Source organism: Pelodiscus sinensis, chromosome 15, assembly GCF_052426305.1.
Source record: "Pelodiscus sinensis isolate ZL-2025 chromosome 15, ASM5242630v1, whole genome shotgun sequence".
In the NCBI taxonomy this organism is placed as follows: Eukaryota; Metazoa; Chordata; order Testudines; family Trionychidae; genus Pelodiscus; species Pelodiscus sinensis.
The window spans coordinates 36,045,649-36,065,298 of NC_143066.1; the positions used below are offsets into that span (position 1 = coordinate 36,045,649).

The window sequence follows — 19,650 nt, forward strand, 5'->3', positions numbered from 1 at the left end:
GCTGTTTACCTCCCTCCCCCTTGAAAACTGACCATTTGTTCCTACCCGTTGTTTCCTATCAACAAGTCTATTACTTATCCATACGAGGACCTTCACTCTTATCTCACAACTGTTTCCCCAAAGGCTCATAAGCCAAGTAAAGACCTTGTTAGAGGCTTTTTGGAAATCTAAGAACACTGACAGCCGTTGGATCGCCTTTGTCTGCATGATCGACCCCATCAAAGAATTCTAATAGCCTGGTGAGGCGTGATTTCCATTTACAAGAATTGTGAGGCTTATCCCACAAATGGTTGTCGTCTTAGGTGTCTGATTTTTGTCCTGTACTATAGTTTCAGCCAGGTTATTTTGTGCTGATAATAGGCTTGCTGGCCTCTAACTGCTTTATTTAAAAAAAAAAAAAATCAGCATTACATTTGCACAGGTGGTGGAACTCGGAGGAGCGGGGGATGCTGACTTGAAGTGGTGTCCATTACACAGGATTTACAGTTTGGTGTAGTGGCTCTAAGTATCCCCATTATACCGCTTGCTCCAGCCCCCCCTGCACGTTTACTGTCCTCCAGTTATCTGGTACAGCGGCTGGTTTAAATGATAGGTTACATACACAGTCAGTACTTCTGTGAATTCATATTTGAGTTCTTTCAGAACTCCCTAGGTGAATCCTATCTGGTCCTGGTGACTTACTGCTGTTTGGTTCATTTTATTCCAAGACAATCCATCCCTCCCAAGTCGGCCAAAGAAATGAGAAATGCCTGGGCCTGCTTTTCACTCGGGCCACATCTTTCTTTACCCAGAGGATCGCCGCTTCAGTGATCGATCTTCTGGGGTTTGATTTAGCGGGTCTAGTAAAGACCCGCTAAATGGAATACTGAGGGTGCCCCCGTCGGCGCTGGTACACGTCACTATCGCGATGAGTAAGGGAGGCCGATGGGAGCAACTTCAGCTGTTTGTCTGCGGAGTTGCAGACTTTAAGCTGATCACAAACTGGCTTGATTAGAGAAATAGGTTCCAGCTTGCCTCCCTCCCACAGTGGCTGAGCTTTCCAAAGCTCCCAGCAGACTCCTCTGCCGCTAATTCTACATCTCCCACCAGAGTTCCTCTGAAGGGCTGGAAATGGGCCAGCTAAATGCATCTCCGTGCTCCATTGTCTAGCTCCTTAATTTGCCCCCCTGCTGTTGAACGTGGAAGGAGCAAACTTGAGTTGGTATGTGCTTCCTCAACCATGTGACTTCAATTCTCCAGCCCATTGGCTTTCAGCATGTGGTCCATGGATCTGGGGGTCTGCAGACTGTGCCTAAGACGCCCAAAGGGGTCCACTTCTCCATCTGGACATTTTTCTAGGGGTTTGCAAGTGGAAAGATTGACCACTGCTGATCTAGCGAAAGCTCATGCAGGGCAAGCCCCAGAGGGAGCTCTGAAATGTTAGACCTCAATGGCCGGAAAACCTGGCCTCAAAAGAGCCTGTGATCTGTGGGGTTCTCTGTAGAAAAGTTCAGATTAACCGTGTGGCGCTCTGCCGCTGACAGACGGTGGTGGTACGGTGCTGCTTCTGCCACTTCCTGTACACCCAGCCCTTCCCCAGAGCGACTGGCCAGCTTTTCCTGTGGAGAGTGGCGACCGGGGGAAGTTCTGAGGGTGGGCAGTGTGCTGTCCTTTCTTATTGAGAGGCCGAGCTGGGCCTGAGCAAGGCTGGTTTCTAGCCCCGCTTGAGGGGGGGCCAGGAGGCTGCTAAGCTCTCGTGAGGCCGGACACACGCCTGAGCCGCGTATAGAGCTGCCGGGAAGCCGGTCGTCCCCGTGCCCGACGGCATTTCCCTGCTCCAGGGGCTGTGTGCAGAGGACGGCTTTTCTACGCCACCGCTGGCCCCCAGAGCAGCGGTTCCCAGCCGGGCTGCTGCCTGCCGGGCCGTGGCGGATCTGGGGGGTGGGGCTGAGGTACACCGCCCGGGCTGGGTACAGAGGGGCTCTGGAAACAGGAGGCTGGTGGTGGGGCGCTCTAAGGGGCAGGGGGCTGGCACTGGGGGGGTTTGGTGCAGGGAACTCTGGGGGTCAGTGACTGGCGCTGGGGGATAGTGGAGGGGACCAAAAGCTGAATATGAGTCAGCAGTGTGATGCTGTTGCAAAAAAAGCAAACATGATTCTGGGAGGCATTAACAAGTGTGTCATGAGCAAGACACAAGAAGTCATTCTTCCACTCTACTCTGCGCTGGTTAAGCCTCAGCTGGAGTACTGTGTCCAGTTCTGGGCACTGCATTTCAAGAAAGATGTGGAGAAATTGGAGAGGGTCCAGAGAAGAGCAACAAGAATGATTAAAGGTCTAGAGAACATGACCTATGAAGGAAGGCTGAAGGAATTGGGTTTGTTTAGTTTAGAAAAGAGAAGATTGAGGGGGGACATGATAGCCGTTTTCAGGTACCTAAAAGGGTGTCATGAGGAGGAGGGAGAAAACTTGTTCATCTTGGCCTCTGAGGATAGGACAAGAAGCAAGGGGCTTAAACTGCAGCAAGGGAGGTTTAGGTTGGACATTAGGAAAAAGTTCTTAACTCTCAGGGTGGTCAAACACTGGAATAAATTGCCCAGGGAGGTTGTGGAATCCCCATCTCTGGAGATGTTTAAGAGTAGGTTAGATAAATGTCTATCAGGGGTGGTCTAGACAGTACTTGGTCCTGCCAAGGGGGCAGGGGACTGGTGGCCTCTCGAGGTCCCTTCCAGTCCTAGTATTCTATGATTCTCCTTATTATCCATAGAAACTAGGGATGTAAGCGACTAGTTGACTATCTGATAAGCAAAAGCTTATCAGATAGTCTACTAGTCCCTTGACTAGTCTCTCCCCCTGCCCCCCTTCTATCAGAGGCAGCAAGGGAGGGGGGAGCAGGGGCTGGTAATAGGGGGAGCCAGCTTAAAAGCCAGTTCCCCCCAGCACCGTCTCCATGGGGGGCAGAGGAGACAGCGGGGTAGCAGGGACTGGGTGTGAGCCAGGAATCAGCTGCCCTAGCTCATGCTGGGTCCCTCCTGCTGTGCTTTAGGCTTTCAAATATGTTAAGAGCCTATCCGGGCTGAGCGCTAACCCCTCTGCGGCTCCCCCGCTTATCAACTAACCCAGTGGTCCCCAGCACGGTGCCCGCGGGCGCCATGGCGCCTGCCGAGGCATTTGTGCGCCTGCCAAAACATCTGGGCTGGCCTCGCCGCTGGCGGGCAGCACATGCGCAGTGCTGGCCCCGGGTGCAGGGCGCGTGGGCAGCCCCTGCCCCGGGCACACGGTGCATGTATGGCGCCACCCCCAGAAACGTGGTGCATGAGCAGCCCTGCAGCCGGCAGCCATGAAAGGTTGGGGACCACTGAACTAACCCATTCGTTGATTACATTTAACGTCCCTAATAGAATCCCCTATATGCGAGTGCAGGTCTTCTCTACAGTAGCATGTAATTTAACTTCTGCACTGGCGCTGCCAGTGTCGAACGGGCGCTCGTGGTCTTAGCCTGAGTAAGTCGAGACGTAGTCGGTAGAGGGGAGGCTAGCCCTTGAGTTGCTGCTGCTGGCAAAGCTGTCTTAGGACTAATGAAAAGAGGGATGCATGTAGTGGGGGGACGCTAGTGCAGACACTTGCAGTAAAAAAGGCTGCTCTTGGGGGGGCCTGGTGTCAGCATTTCACACAGCCCTGGAGAATTAGCAGCCGTGTAGCAGACTGCTCTGACACCGTGTCAAGCTCCGCTCCCACCACTGGCTCCAACACTGCTGTGAAATGTAGAGCAGTAGCTGCGCAAACCACAGCACGATGCAAACCAACGCCACTGTGGATAATGCTGACACTGGGGGGAAGGGAGGAGAGCGAATGCGCTTTCCCCTTTGTGTATGCGCCTCTGTGAGGCGCTTGGGTGAATTCAAAGGGTCTTGCCAGGAATATTAAGAAGCTTTAGATTCCCAGTATTACTGCCTCGATGTGGTGCTTAGTGGGTTTTTATTTGTCAGGCATTTGGTGTTAAATTGTCTCTTCCCCCAGCCATTGAAGTACTGGCCAGGTGCTTGGTTGCACGCGCTTGACAAAAGACAATAGTGAACGTGAAAACTTTCCCCAGACACCCTCACAATGAGAAGTGCTTTGTGTGTGTTACGCCGGGGCCCTAGGCTGTCAAATGAGATGGTGGAAGTGCACAGTCATAAAAGCGAAACTGACCCGTCTGTGTTACCTGCTTTTGCTGAGTGAAGTGCAGAAGTAAATTAGACACCCATTGTGTTTTCGGCTTTCAATGGTTAAAAGCATTGTGTGTGTGTGTGTGTGTGTGTGTGTGTGTGCGCGCGTGTGTTATTTTTAAACCACTTCCTCTCCCTTTGTGTCGCAGTTTGCGTGAAGTGTGATTTCCAGTTAGCACCTGTAAGATTTCACTTGCTACAGTGCATCTGTGGTGCTCGGTGGAGTTGCTGCTGTCGTAACCACTGGAAAGCGCTCGTTATGCAATCGTCACTGCTCAGTCCAGCTTCGGAGGGAGTTTGCAGCTCTTCTGCTCCCGCACGGTGGTTGTCCGCGTCCACGGTCCTGTGGAACAGAGCTCTCTAGGCCAGATAGTCAAAGCGACTGCTTTAGGTGGCTGCTTTAGGGTGCTGTCCTGGTCCTTCCTCTGGAGATGCTGTTAGATACCAGATTTGCTCTTAACTGGCTTCAAATAGGTCTTGTTGATCCTAATTCCTGCTCCATTCTCCTGTGCGTGTAAGGGACCTCGATTGGTCAAAATTACCTTTTTTTAGGTGAATTTTCGTCAACACAGCGAAGAAATAAAACTCTAGCGCTTGGAAGAAAAGTTCCAAGTAGGGATGTTCCCCAGTGCGCATCAGCCTTACTGGCATGCTTACTAGATAACTGGTTAACTGGGCAGGGAAAGCAGCCCCCTCGCCCACAGCAGCCTGACTGGTGGGACCCCAGCTGGTTGGAGTGAGCAGTCCCCGACTCCTGGCCCAGGTTGGAGGAACCCCCCTCCTGGCGGGCTGGCCGGACTGCAGCCACGGCACGGTTAACTGGTTAAACAATTGCAATTAAAGGATTTAACCGGTTCACTCTTTTCCTGCATATTTACATCCCTCGTTGTAAACCGTGCGCGGTTGTGCACTGGACTCCAGAAGCCAGATCTGTTAGCTTTGCATTTTCCTCAGTTTGGGCACCGGCAACAAATCTTAACAGCATGACATCAGGGAAGCCAATCAGTCCCCCTTGTTTATGGGGAAGGCATAAGGAATTCTCCCTATCGGTGCCACTTCTGAGAAGCACCTCGGCTGCAGTCCAGCATGACCATGCATATCTCTGGCCGGGGGGTTCCTGGGAAAGCTGGCGTGCGCTCGGTGATCATAGAATCATAGAATCATAGAATAATAGGACTGGAAGGACCTCGAGAGGCCATCGAGTCCAGCCCCCCGCCCTCAAGGCAGTACCAAGCTCCACCTACACCATCCTTGACAGATGTCTATCTAACCTGTTCTTAAATATCTCCAGAGAGGGAGATTCCACCACCTCCCTTGCAATTTATTCCAATATTTGACCACCCTGACAGTTAGGAATTTTTTCTAATGTCCAATCTAAACCTCCCCTGCTGCACTTTAAGCCCATTACTCCTTGTCCTGTCCTCAGAAACCAAGATCTGTAGGAAGCTTGCGCTATCCCTTTTAACAGCGCTGCATCTGGAGGACTCTGCTCTCCAGAGCCACTGGGCTCCTTCCTTGTAGCAGTGGCTTCCAACTGCTGGTCGGTGGCCCGGTGCTGGGCCATGAACTGCTGGGTCGTGGCACATTGCCAGGCCACGCCCGTGCTGGCTTCTCCGGGACCCGGGCTGGGGTATACCCTGGATTGCCCTGAAGCTGGCTGTTCATGGTACACCCCGGCCCCTTGAGCCACCGCACAGCAGCCAGGCCTGGGCTACGCGTTTTGGCGGACTGGCAACACTTTATTTGCATATTTAGGAACATAATGAATATTCACATAATGTTACTGGTTTGCTAAAAGTTTGTTGGGCCTGGTTGCATTGCAAAGAAGGTGGCAAAGGTTCTCCAGCTTTCATGCTAGTGTCTGTCCGGTCAGAGCAGAAGTTAAGCTGTCTTGAGGGTTAAATTACTTCTGGATTCTTATTCCATGCACGCCGGCCTCTTCCCCAGGGAATTGCCGCCTCTCTCATATGGCTTCAATTCTGGTCCTGGAACTCGAGCAGCCTTTTCCTTGTAATATCCCCGCCCAGGCTAGTGCATGAGCCGTTTCCCTGTCTGTTCAGAGCGCACAGCATGTCTTGCTACAGAAGGCTGGGCCATGATCCTGAATGCAGATAGGCTAACGGCCAGCATGAGGCTCCTCCCCGCGGCAGCCTCCAGTTGCTGTTGTGGCCTCGGTTTTCGGGGGGGGGGGGGGGGTGTTGGTTGTAAGCTTGCATCTGAAACTAGCATTTGGTGCATTGCTCCCAGCTCCCGCCATGAGTCACATGTAGGCAGGCTTGTATGAAGAGGCCTGTGATAACGAATATCTCGGCATCTGGTGCCGGCCTGTTGGAGACGCTTACAGTGCAATGGTGTCTATCAAGTTAGTGCATAACACAATTACCTCGCCTAAGCCTTTATTAATTACCAGCTTTACAGGCTTCGCTCTGTAAACGGATGCAGGTGATGTCAAACGCATAGCGCTGAAGAGTTTGGCACACTTGCTGCAGTCTAGCAAATTCTCCGTCCACTAAGTGTTTAATCAGAGCGGGGGAATTCTTGATAGCTGATAAAATGCTAGACAGTACGCCGTGCAAACCGTTGGGTTTAAAAAAAATGCCACTGCTTGCATTAGGTTCTCTGTAAGTTGCTTGCTGCCAACCGTGGGTTCCCGTGTGGGGGTGCGTTTGAGTGCTGTGACCAGAGCCCAGGAAATGACTTCCAATAAATAAGCCACGGAATTCCTTCAGAGGAAGCACAATCGAATGGAGCTTCTTTCCCACGCTGCCTTATCTGTGTTACTAAAATACCTTTTGAAAGCCGCACTGACAGAGACTGACTGAAGCAGAATGTGTCTCTTTATCACCTCGCTTGGCTTGTGTGCTGGCTGCAGACGTGTGGGTTTCGCTTTCGAGTCCGCTAGCTTGATGCAGCGGCAGATCGGGTGGAGGAAATTCTTGCATCTCATTGGAATTTTAAATGGAAACCGTCCTGGGATCAGATTTATTTTGCAGCTCCCTCTGACAAGCCTACACGTGGGCTGCAAAATCCCTGATGAGCCTGGGTATTTTGGCTTCGGGCGGTTGGAGGGGGGGGTTCTGCACTAGCTGGTTAAAACCTCTCCTGGTGAGTGGACTTCCGCACAGCAAAGCCAGTTGCTGCGTAGCCTGGCCTTTAAAATGTTCCTCAAAGAACAAGGCTTTTAAAGCCTCAGCAAGTGTTGTAAATTTGCCTTGCTCGGGCACTAAAACAAGCAAGGTAAGCCTTTTCCAAACAGCTTCCTCCCCTAGCTGAACACCTCCCCGAACATCCTTCTGTTTGGGTCCTTTGGCAATTGCATCCAGTCCAGGAACCCCTCCTGCAGGGCTAAGTCAGACATTGTACGATGGGACCGGTGTGCCGCTGCTGACTTGCGTCGATGGCAATGCAAGGGTTGTGCTAATATATTGTTGCCTTCCTGAGAGAGGAGAGCAACTTCGAGGAGGAAAGAAGCTTAATTGTAGCTAGTGCTGCTCTTCTTGGTGTGCACGGCTTGGCTTTCCAAGAGGACCGCGCTCTCCTCCCTGCAGAGATGCTCGCAAAATGCTGCGGAGAGCTGCATCTATTCAGACTACTGGCTGGCTGAGTTCCCCTTTTTCTGCTTGCAACTCTGCAGCCTGCGTTTCAGGTCTGGCTTTTCCACACCTTCCTGACCGTAAAGCTTTAATGTGACAGTTACTCAATATTTCCAAATATTAGATGACAATTTCCAAACTCACACCATTGCATCCAACACAGGGAAGTTGTATATTAGACCTAGTCTTGACCAAAAAGAGGAACTGATCGCAGCTCATAGAAGAGAGGAAAACTTGATAGTAACAAGTAGAAATAAAAAGCCAGAAACTGCAGAAAATTGATAAGGGAAGCAAAGAGACACAAGGAGAAACAAGGCCAGCAGAGATGAGGACAATGAGGAGTTTTTAAAGTATACTAGGAATAAAAAAGTCCTAACAAAGGTATTGATTGATTACAAAATGTTAGACTCAATAGTGTAAAAAGGCAGAAGCGTTCAGTAAATATTTCTGTTCTCTGCGAGGAGGGCAGAGTTGGGGGACAAATATAGTCATACCAACTATAACAACCATCCGTGTTGTTAGTACCTCTGGAAGATATAGCTGCTACTAAAGGTAGACATAATTAAATCGCCAGCTCCAGATCATTTGAGTCCAAAAATGTCCAGAGCTGACTGAGGCATTCACTGGACCGTGAAGTTTGGGTTTTATTTTTAATGTATTTTGGAGAACCAGGGATGTTTCAGGAGGCTGGAAGAAAGCTAATTTTGTGGCAGTGTTTAAAAAGGGTCAACAAGGTGATCTGGATAATTCTGGGCCTGGCAGTTTGACATGAATTCTGGATAAGACAAGAAGTGGCTGATGTGGGACTCTGTTGATTAATGGCAGATAACTAATTGCAATCAATGTGGATTTATGGAAAATAGCTCCTGTCCATCCAGATTGTCAAAAGGAGTCACCTTTGGTTGGTAAAGGCAATACTGTCGATGTAATATACTTAGACTTCTGAAAGGCTTTGGACTTGGTTCTGCATGACATTTATTAAAGAATGACCTCAAATTAACACAGCCAATTTTTAATCCATTTAAAGTGTGCCGACTGATAGGTATCCGTGTAACTGTAGATGGAGAATGATCAAGTACTTGTGTTTCTAGGAGGGTCCTGCGGGTATTGGTGCTACTTGGCCTTCTCTGTCAAACACTTATCAATGGCCTAGAAGACAACAACATAAAATGATCACTAAGGACCCAACTGACCCCCATTGTGGGAGTGGTAAATGAAGTGGATGCTAAGTCACTGAAACAGCCAGCTGGTAAGAGGAATGCAAGCGAACTATGCATTTGAATAGGGACAAAAGTAAAGCTATACCTTGAGGAACAAAAAGTGCAGGCCGTGCTTACAGGATGGGGGAGGTACATCTTCTGGGAAAAGTCTGCAAAAGACTTGGGTGGATAATCAGCTGAACACAGGCTCTCTAGGACACTGGCCGAAAGGCCTAATGTGATTCGTGGATACCGAAACTGAGGAATTGAAAGTAGGTGCGGAGTGGTTATTTTATCTTTATCCCTTGTGCACCCACTGCTGGAATACTGTGTCCCGTTCTGGTGCCCACAATTAATGCAGAATGTTAATCAATTGGGGAGGGTTCAGAGATGTTCCCTGAAAAACGATTAAAAAAACCTGCCTTATAGTGACAGACCCAAGGAGCTCACTCTACTTAGCCTAACCGTGTGCAGGTTAAAGGGTGATTTGATTAGTCTGTGAGTGTCCATACGGGGAACAAATATTTAGTAACGGGCTCTTCCGTGGAGCAAAGAATAGTCTACCCCCGTCCGTGGCTGGAAGTGGAAGTTAGACGAGTCAGACTGGAAATACGGTGCCCGATTGGGTCAGTGCGTCAGTTGTCTGTGGAACAACTCACCAAGGTGATGGTGGGGTTTCCATCACTGGTGGTTTTAAAATCCAGCCCGGATGTCCTTTCGGAGAAGATCTATTCCAGGGATTGTTTTGGGGGAGTTCCGTGGCCTGCAGGGGACAAGAGGACGGTGCTGGTCCTTTCTGGCAATAGAACCTGAATCAGACGCTACACTGCAACCTCCTGATTTGGGCCATGCTGCGGACAGGGCTGGGAGCTGCTCTAGGAGTTCCCCTGCGTGTCCCAGACGGCCACGTGGGCTGCCCCTTAACGCCTGGCTGGCTTGAGAGGGGAGGTTCGTGCTGGGGAGAACCTGCCTGTCGGGAGTTGCAATCTCCGCTTTAAATGCGGCTCTGCACAAGGTGTGAACGAGGCAGCGCTGAGATGTCCTTGTGCCCCGGAGCCTGCTGGTCTCCTGCGTCCTTGCCAGGGGAGAGGACTTGTCCCAATTCTGTACAGCAAGTTAGTGCTGTGATCTCCCGGCTGGGGGCGTGCGCTCTTGTGACGCTGTCCTGGGTCTCTCTGGCAACAAAATGGCCATGCCAGTCGCTGTTCCCCAAACCCCTGAACCTACAGCTGCTACCCACGGCTGCATGGCGTCACCAAGCCAGGAGATGGAACTGACCGACTTGTCTGTAGGATGCCGGTTCCCGTCTGGCCCTGGCCGCTTGCACTAGAAGCTGGGATGCTTCTCAGAGCGGATTCCAGATGGAGCATGTTTCTACCGTTGCAAATCAACCCACGCCTGCAGCACTCGCGTTGCCGGCGGGCTCCTTGTGCGGGGCTACCTTGTGGGCAGGAGACAGAGATCCCTTGTGGGGGGGCCGGGCGCTTGCTTAGCATTCGGGGGTCCCTTGCCCAAGTCTGGCGTGTCTGGCTCCATCCGTCCCTGAGCGAGAGGAGGGTGGCAGGAAGAGGAGTGGAGTCTGGACTCAGCCCGCTAACCTACCTATAGGACCCCCCTGGCAGCAGGCGTCCAGCCAGGGAACTTCCTGACCCCGGGTGTCCGTCTTCCTTCCGCAACAGCTGCTTGGCTGAGTTGGAAGTTGCTCCGTGCGGCAGGTTAAGGGGATGGGACGTGCTGGAGCTCTGTGCCGCTAATACTCGCCTGGCCCAACCCTCGTCAGAATTAAAGCTGCTCTCTGGGCGGCTGATCAGCTTAGAAACCCACATGCAGGGCTGAGCGGAGTTGGGGCCTCTGAACACCTCCCCTGTCTAGCCCACGTCCTCGGGCTGTTTTCCTTCCCCTCGGCGGAACCAGTTAAAAGCTGGTTCCCCCCTGGCACCGTCTCTCCGGTTCAGGAGCAGCAGAGCGGCCCCAGGAGCTAAACCCGCTTTAGTGCACAGCTGCAGCAGGAGTGCTTTCCCTTATCGACTTATCGTGTAGCTGATGGGAATTCCATCGACTACTCGATTAATTAATTAATTGATATTTAACATCAGGAGGGGGCTGGTTTGGCTCCTCCCCCTCACCCCGGGCAGTGACAGCCTCCTCTCTAGCGCCCTGACTCGAGATTTCGCTCCTCTTGTTTGCCAGGCGGCATCTGATTCCACACTGAACAGATCGGCTGCCCCGTTGGCTACAATGGCCAGTGGTGTGTGTGGCAGGGAGCCTGCGGCTGCTGGGGCAGGGGATGCTAGGAATGCCCCGTGGGCCCGCTGACCGTCTGTGTGTGCTTCTTCCCCGGGATGGGTGTGGCAGCCCAGGCCTTGCAGCAGCGCCAGCGGGCGGGGTCCCTGTGTCCCCGGGGTGCAGAGTTTTGTTTCTCTTCCAGAGGCAGCGTTTTGGAGCCAGCTTTGTCCTCGCTCCTCCGTGTGTGTGGTCCTGGCGGAGCTGGGCTCTGGGAGCTGGCTAGGCAGAGTCGGCTCTTCGCTGACATCCAGTGCAACGTCACTAACGCTGAGCCTCGGCGCCAGTCGCTTTGCCTTTGGCCCCTGCTTCTAAGTCCCATCTGCAGGGGCCCCGCCCCGCCCGGGAATGACCCTGGTCAGTGATACAAGGGAGTTTCTCTAACTCTGTGAAGGCCCAATGGGCAGAATCCAGCCAGTCTCCAGTTCCCCCTGCCGCTTCCACCCAAGGTTTGGACGCCTTTCCCGGCCTTTGGCCTTGTCCCTCGTGCCAGTCCTGGGGTGTACCGCTGGCTTGCTCCAGCCTCCATTCTGGCCACATACAAGTGGAGTGCCGGGAGGTGGGATGGGGGAGGCAGCGCGTTCCCTTTCATTTTTTTTCCTCCCATGTGTGCAATAAATTTTATGTGCACCAAGGCCTGTACGGATGTGCACCACCAGTAGAGCTGCATGCTGATCCTCTGGGCGGCATTTGAATTTCTCCTGGGTGGCCGCTCCCAGGGAACGCTGGAGCAGGGCAACTGTTCCTGGACATGCTCCAGCATCAGTGGGTGAGAATCCAGGGCTGCAGGGGGTGGGCGCGTGGCAGGGAGGCTGCAAAACTCTTGTTTTTCTGGCCCAAAGCTGGAGGCGTCGTGCTGGCAAGTGTGGTGGGAATCGGTCGCTTTCCTGCGGGGCCTCCGTGCCCAGGTTGTGCCGTGGAGGGGTCCTGGACTCAGCCAGGCTGCAGGTACAGGCGCTCGCTTGCTCTCCCTGGGCTTCCTCTTCCTCCCCCATGGCTTCCGGCGTGTCCCAGCTCTGACCGTGAAGGAGGGTGTCTGTGTCCGTATCGGCCCCCAGGCTCGTGAAGGCACTAGCTGCGCTGGTCCTTATGGGCACCTGGTCCCTGGGAAATGGAGTGATGCGGCCTCGCTCTTGCCCTTCCCATCAGGCGTAGTTCGGGGAGGTGCCGGTGGGTCTTGTAGCAGGGTGAACACTGTGAGAAGCAATCTCCGTTACGAGGCCTGTGAGAGCCAACCAGCTTGGCCTCTAGACTGCCCCGGCAACCTGCCTGGAGCCATCTAGGGCTTCACAACCAACACAAACCCGAGTTCGGTCAGTCTAGGGAGCCCAGAAGTTCTGGATGGCAGGAGGTGGGGAGCGAGGGTGACCCTAGCGCCCAGCCTTCAAGGCCGACCAGTCTAGGAGCACCAGAAGCTTGGAGCCGTTCAGTGGTTTCTTGGGTGGCCAGAATCAGGAACGGATCAAAACCTGAGTTCTTTGACTCCTGAGCCCCCTCTGGTTGGCTGACCTCGTGGGTGGAAGTGGCTGGTGCCCTGTTGTGTGGCTGGGGCTGGGAAGTCGGGTGTTGTGGACGGGGCTCGCAGTCACTGCTGGTGGGGCCGGGTCTGGAGTTCGGGTTGTGTGGCTTCCATCTTTCCCAGGAGGAGAGCAGGCGTGTGCAAAGTCAGGGCCCATGAGAACAAGATCCTAAGGTGGCTAGTGGCTGGTGGCTACCTGGGAGGCAGGGTTCAGTCGGTTCATTTTAGTCCTGTCCTTCAACTCCAGCTCCCCCTTCACTCCAGCTCCCCCTTGTTGGGGCGGAGGCTGCTCTGAGTTGTGTGGGGCTGATGTCTCCAGGCCCCATAGCTGATCTTACCACTCAGTCGTAGGGTTTGAGCCCAGGCTGGTCCTGTGCCGCGAACCCCTACGGCGACAGCACAGCACAGGTCTACTCCAGCGGGACCTGGGCCGTGGGGGAGCTGGAAGAATGTTCCGATGAGGGGAAAAAGTTCAGGGTCCTAAAGAGCAGGAGAGCTGCCATTGTCCGTGCCCACAGGAGCGCTGCTAACTGCAGACATGCCCAGCCTATCGAATTACCCAACTCCAGCGCGCCGGCCCTTTGGGGAGTTTAATTGGGCGCTGAAACAAGTTTATGCAAGCGACTTAAATTCATCCTGTCACCCTCTTTCCTCCCCACGCTCCTGCTGCATTGCAGACGCCGCCGCGGCGGCTTTAAAGGGTCGGGACAATGGCACAAGGGGGCAGATGGTTCAGGGAACGCGTCCAAACGTAGCTGTAACTCCACCCCGCCCCTTCCCTTTTGTTAACTGCAAAGCATGTTTAAGGGGGGGAGGAAGGGCCAAATCCCTCTATCCCTATAAACCCACGTCAGACGGAGCAGATCTAGTTCGAATCTTGTCTAGGGAAAGTGTCTCTGGTAAAGATTTGATTGGCTCTTCCTCCAAGCATTCGGGATCGTTAAACCTGAAATTTGGGATAAGTTTCTGTTGTACCTTGGGCGTCGTATCATCCTCTTCAAGGCCAGGGGCTTTCCCATCTTAGCCTCATGTTCAGCCGAGAGTTCATCTGTACCCCCAAACTTCTAGGGGGGGGCCTCATAACAAAGGGGGCCCCTGAGGTGTGGCCTTTTGAGTGAGGAAGGAGCCAGATCCTCCAGCGGCTGCGTCCCCATTTCAGAGGTGCTGGATTTTCTCCGTCCCGTTCTGTTTCCTTGCGTTTTCTGAAGTTCTTTTTGTTTTTCTGGGGCAGGAAACCAGCGCAGGAGAGTTGCTGAATAAGCATAGCGTGGAGTCGGGAGTGAGAGGAGAGGGTTGCTCTGAGCAACGGGCAAGCGGGCAGCCCTCCAGGGAGGGATTCCAGAGCACACAGCTCTGGGAGGCCACAGTGAACCCGAAAGAAAGGAAGGGAGGCGCCAGGAGACGTAGGGGAGTACATACAGGGCGCTCTGCCCCTCCAGGGAGGGGGGGATTGCAAGAGAGTGACACACAAGCTGCTCTCTGCTAAAGCCTGCGAGAAATGTCCCTGGAAACAAGCGACCGAAAGGGACATTTTAATGCAGGATGGGGTGGGGAGGCAGCAAATTCTCTGGGATTGAACTTTAAGCCTCTAGTGGTAACAAAAGCCAGTTTGGCTACTCGGTAATTGTTTCCCAGGACAGAGCAATTGCTTGTGTCCCGGTGATCCTCTGGGAACCGTGCTGTGGGCTGCTGTTTCCATTAGCCCTTTAGCAAGACTGAAGCATTTGGTAATAACCCAGGGGTATCCTTGCTGCAAACTCTAGGTTCCCTCCATCAGCCTGGTGCTCCTTGTAAAAGCTCTTGTAACAACTCCCGTAGGTACAGGTCTGTTTGTATCTCTGTCACTGAGACCCCCATGCGCTAGGCACTGCACTTCCAGAGAGAGTTCCTGCCCCCATAGAAGTCGCTGTCTAAATACCCAAGGCCAACTACAGGCTGATGGCAGCGAATAGAATAAATCTTCCTTCTGCCTACTCAGTCAACAGCTTCCTTAATCTCGCAATGGAGGAAGAAAAGGCTGTACTGGTTTGAAAACCGAACCAAAAAAACCTGGTAAACAAAGGGAGGCACGGGAAAGTTGATAGCCATCTATATCAATCCGTAGCAAGGAATTATAGAAAATGATTAAGGGATACAAGGAGAAATCTATGATCAGTAGAACTGAGGACAATAGAGGAGTTTTAAAAAGCGAACAAAAAAGAAACCTAGCCATGTCAATTACTAGATGAAAATGGTAGAATTATCAATTAAGCAGAAAAGGCAGAAGTGGTCAGTAAGCATTTCTGTTCTGTTTTTTTTCCCCAAAAAAATATATGAACAATATCACTTATAATACTTATTTCCATTCCACTGGTATCTCTGGAGGATGCTAAACACCAGTGATGAAAATTAAAAGCTTCTGAGGGGTAGCAGAGTTAGTTTGTAAATGGAAAAACTTAAACAACAAAGAGTCTAGCAGCACCTTGAAGACTAACAAAACATGTTGATGGGATCGTGAGCTTTTGTAGGCAGTGTTTCACTTCTGTGCCCACGAAAGCTCATGATACCATCTACATGTTTTGTTCGTCTTTAAGGTGCTGCAAGACTATTTGTTGTATAACTTTTTCTGTGAAAATTAGACCTTTTTAAATCACCGGGTCCAGATAAAAGGAATCCAAGAGGTTTTTTTAAAAAGATCTGTCACGAGCTTGAGAGGCCATTAACGGTGACTTTTAGTAAGTGGTGGAACATGGGGAAAACGGGACGAAAGCTCATGTTGTCAGTATTGCAAAAGGGTAAATGGTATGACCCAGCTAATTATAGGTATCAGTCTGACAGGGATGGTGTAGACGGAGCTTGATCCTGCCTTGAGGGCAGGGGGCTGGACTCGATGACCTCTCGAGGTCCCTTCCAGTCCTATTATTCTATGATTCTATGATCAATCCTAGGCAAGATACTAGAGTGGCGGATACAGAGCTTCCGAAAGTCTTAAAGGAGGGTAACGCAAGAAGTGCATGTTAATAGGATCAATTTTCCATTCATTCCAATCCAAGATCTCTCCTTTATTACAAGTTTGTTTGATAAAGATAATGCTGTGATCTACTTTTTAAGGCATTTGACTGATGTTTTGATTAAACAACTAGAGTGATACAACATGGCAGCTTTTAACCCATTTAAAATGTGGCTAATTGGTAGTGGCATTCTGAGACCTCTACGTGGGGAATCATCACTGAATGGTGGTGTTTCCAGAGGGGTCCTGTGGGCATAAGGAAAGGAACAGATGAATAGAGCAACCTGGGTTGCTTGGTATGCATTTTAATCTGGCCAGATGCATCCACCTAGGAACAAAGCACATGGGTCGTTCTGACCGGATGGGGTAGACTCTGTCCTGGGAAGCAGTGGTTGAAAGATTTGGGGGACATGATGGATAATCAGCTGAATGTGAGCTCCTGGTGTGGCACTGTGGCTAAAAAGGGGCTAATGCAGCCTTTGGATGTGCAAACGGGAAACTGGAATTGGAACAGGAGCGGATCTTTTTATCTCCGTCTTTGGCTCTGGTGCGACTGGGCAGGTCTGGTGCCCGCAAATCAAGAACATTGATACATTGGAGAAGGTTCAGGGAAGAGCTGTGAGTGTGATGAGCGGGTTAGAAAGCACGTCTTGCAGAGGGAGACTCAAGGAGAAGGTTGGGGGTGACTTGATGGGGAGAAATTTGTCAGTCTCTAGCAGAGAAATGTGAATTTGTAATGCAGGGTGATTAACCACTGGAATGCATTTTCCAGGGATCACAGGCCACTTAAGTCAGGAGAGGCTCAGGCTGGATGATCCTGGGGGTCCCTTCTGGCCTCAGGCTCTATGAAATATTTATTCTAAAACCAGAGGCTCAGCATGACACCTGCCGGGCTAATGGCAAGAGCAGGGTTTGCGTGTTGGCCATCCCAGTTGTATGGTTTGTTTGTTCCAGGCTTGCTTGTCTGCGCCGTTTTCCCGCCGATCCTGGATGGCCCAAGAGAGGACTCAGTGGAAGGGCGCCCTGGGAAAGCCATCTCCCTCTTTACGGACTGGCCTCCTCTCAGATGCATTCAGGGCTTCACCTTAACTATAAAATAACCTTGACAGTTGCCCCCTGCAGCGAAGCTGAACGCTGATGTGGAGGGAGGTTTGGCCTTGTGGGGCTGGGCTGTCCAAGTTCCCTTCCCAGTCCCATTCAGGCTGCAGTGCGGAATTATTGCTAACCCCATATGCGCCTTCCCTTCCCGCTGCCGAGGGTGGATTTTTGCCCTTGCAGCCTGGAAGGACAAATGCAAAGGACAGCGATGGCTCCCAGCCCCACTTCTTGCGGCCTGTTTCGTTCCAGGAGCTGAGGGACTGGTGGAACCCACTGTAAGGCTGGTGGGATGGTGGCACCAGGCCCCCTGCGACCTGGGGCCTTTGGAGGGCTGCGATGGAGACGAGCAGAACCCCGAGTCCTTGGATTCCACCAGGGTACTTAGCCATCAGTAGAAGGGCAGGGGCAGAAGCATCTGCTTGCAACTTCCTCTCTCCCAAAGCAGCACTCCCAGGAGAGCCATTGTGAGCAAGGAAACAGTCTCCCCGCGAGAATGTCCGTTGTCACCTGCCTGAGACAGGTCGACTTATCCAGGCTCCTCCCCGAGAGCGGGTGGGTCTGTGCCTGGCAGCTGGCACTTGGCTGGGCAGTGGGGGTAAAGGCAGGAATGGACCTAAAGGCTGAAATCCCCGTTTATCCAGAGAGCTAGTCTGTCTGGAGGCAGCCATGCTGCCCTGGCATTTCTGGCCTTGCTTCAAGGCCCTGGTGCCTGCTGGGAGCTGGTGGACTCCCCCGAGTTGTCAGCTGGGTGCGCTGCTTCTTGCAACACCCAACTGGCTCGTGAACCGCTTGGGGGTGGAGCGTGCAGCGCCGGCGGCCCATGAGCTAATTCTCAGCCTGTTAACCTCTGGCGAGGTGCAGAGACAGCTGGGCGGGGCTTCCCAGGCACACTGGTGATGCACCTGGGGCTGAGGAAGTGTCTGCACGACCCCGCACCTGGATCAGTTCCGTTCCCCGGCAGGCAGGCCTTAGAGCCAGCGAGCCCACTAAGGCTTGGTGGCTGAGTTCCTGTTGCCCGTCGTTCCCAGGGACGCTAAAGGAGCTTGCAGCCCCGGACTGCAGAGAGACAGGCTAAGCCACCGTTCTAGTCGATGCAAATTGCTGGCGAGAAAGGTCGTGCGCTCGTGCGTAGCAGCGGGGTTGAGGATGCAAACAGCCATGCGTGTCTGCAGTCAGCCTCACGCATGAACACCGGCCTCTGCAGAGAACTGTCCATGGGACGCCCAGTGCAGACTCTGGTGGCCCTCCCGCTACAGACGGGGAGTCCTGGGAAGGCCGCAGGACTCGGCAAGAGCTGCCTCTCTAGAGCAGAGCCGGGGAAACCAGCTTTGTCTTATGCCCCGGGGTGCCTGGCAAGCTGCCAGTCCCGCTGCTGGGTCTGCTGACATGCGCAGTGTTTGGGGCATGACAGTGCTGTCTAGACTCACCCTGCCCGTCTGCAGCCCAGGACGGTTGGGGTGGAACTGCCAGCTGGCCAGACGGCACCGCCTGTTGTCTGCAGACGGTGCCCCGAGAACCCCTCCCGCCAGCCTGGCTCCCGGCAAAAGGCTGGCTCTGCGGCATGCCTGCAGAGCGAAGAGAGGCGCCGCCGGCTCACGTGTGGGACTTGGCCTGAGCCGGTCTTAGCAGGGGGCCGTGCGTGAAAGGGCCGGGAATCGCTGCATTTTCATCCTGCTGAAAGAATTAGCACCTTCTGCTTCATTGCCGTGTCTCGGCTCAAGGGGCCGGGTGAGGGGGGGCCTTGGGCTCTGACCGGTGCCTGCGGGCTAAGGGCTGTTTAATTGTGGGGTGGATGGTTGGGCTCAGGCTGCAGCCTTTGGGCTCCTTCACCTCACGGGATGCCAGGGCCTGGGCTCCCCCAAACGATAACGCTGCAATTCAACCGCGCCTTCGCCCGAGCCCTGCGAGCCGCCAATAGGGCCGGGTGTGGAACTGTCGATGGACCCGGGCGTTCTTCCTGAGCAGCGCAGACGTGATGCTGGAGTGGATCGGCTTGCACAAGTCTAGTCCTGTGCTATATCGCGCTCCCCAAATCGGGCACGGAAAACACCGGTCCTAGCCCCGGCCCAGTACGACTGCTGCTGGGTACAGCGCAATAACCAGTCCCTCCCGTGGAGCTCCATGCAGAGGGGTTGCTGGGACGCACCTTCTGGTAGGCCCCAGCCCTGACGCGTGTCCTGCCGCTCTGGGCTGAGGCAGGATTCAGTGCGCCCAGGCTGGGCAGGCAGATGATGGTGTGAAACCCTCCATGTAAACCCGGCTGCCCTGTTCAGGTGCTGTGGGGGTGGCTGGCCTTTTGTTAACCAGGTTGAGTGCCCGGCTGTAGAAAGGCAATGGCAGGCCTTTAAAATCGGCTGGTGAGTGACCAGCATAGGTGTGTGGATACCTTGGTGGTGAACATGATGCCACCAAAATACCGAGACGGTAAAACCATTTAGTCCCCTGTTCTCAACGTGGGATCTTGCCCGCTGGCACGGTTGGTTTGGGGGAGGGGAGAATGGGGGGTTGGTATGGGGCTTGTGCGTTTGTTCTCGTTCTCTCTCTCTCTCGTGGCCTCCTTGACTCCCAGCCTGCACCAGATACGGCGCTCCAGGAGTGGAGTTCACTGGCTTGCACAAGGAGACTGCCGCCGTCACGCAGATGCACTTTTTGCCTGGACAGGTACGTTGCTGCGTTCAGGTCTCATGGCCCGGCCTCTCCTCCAGAGGCAACGGCTCCCACCTGAATGGGGAGTAGCCCAGGCCCTGCTGTCCGCATGGTGCAGCAGCCCGTCCTCTGATGT

General features: G+C 53.2%; 1 protein-coding gene across 4 annotated transcripts in view; it reads left to right on the plus strand.

Annotated features, from left to right (window-relative positions):
* The window catches only part of LLGL1 (LLGL scribble cell polarity complex component 1), a 68,196-nt gene that overhangs the window by 20,045 nt on the left and 28,501 nt on the right, over nucleotides 1-19,650 (plus strand). For all 4 annotated transcript variants that reach the window (XM_075899767.2, XM_089769317.1, XM_075899770.2 and 1 more), the window contains exon 3: nucleotides 19,448-19,529. In XM_075899767.2, the coding sequence (XP_075755882.2) occupies nucleotides 19,448-19,529 (82 nt within the window). The remainder of the gene's footprint in view (nucleotides 1-19,447; nucleotides 19,530-19,650) is intronic.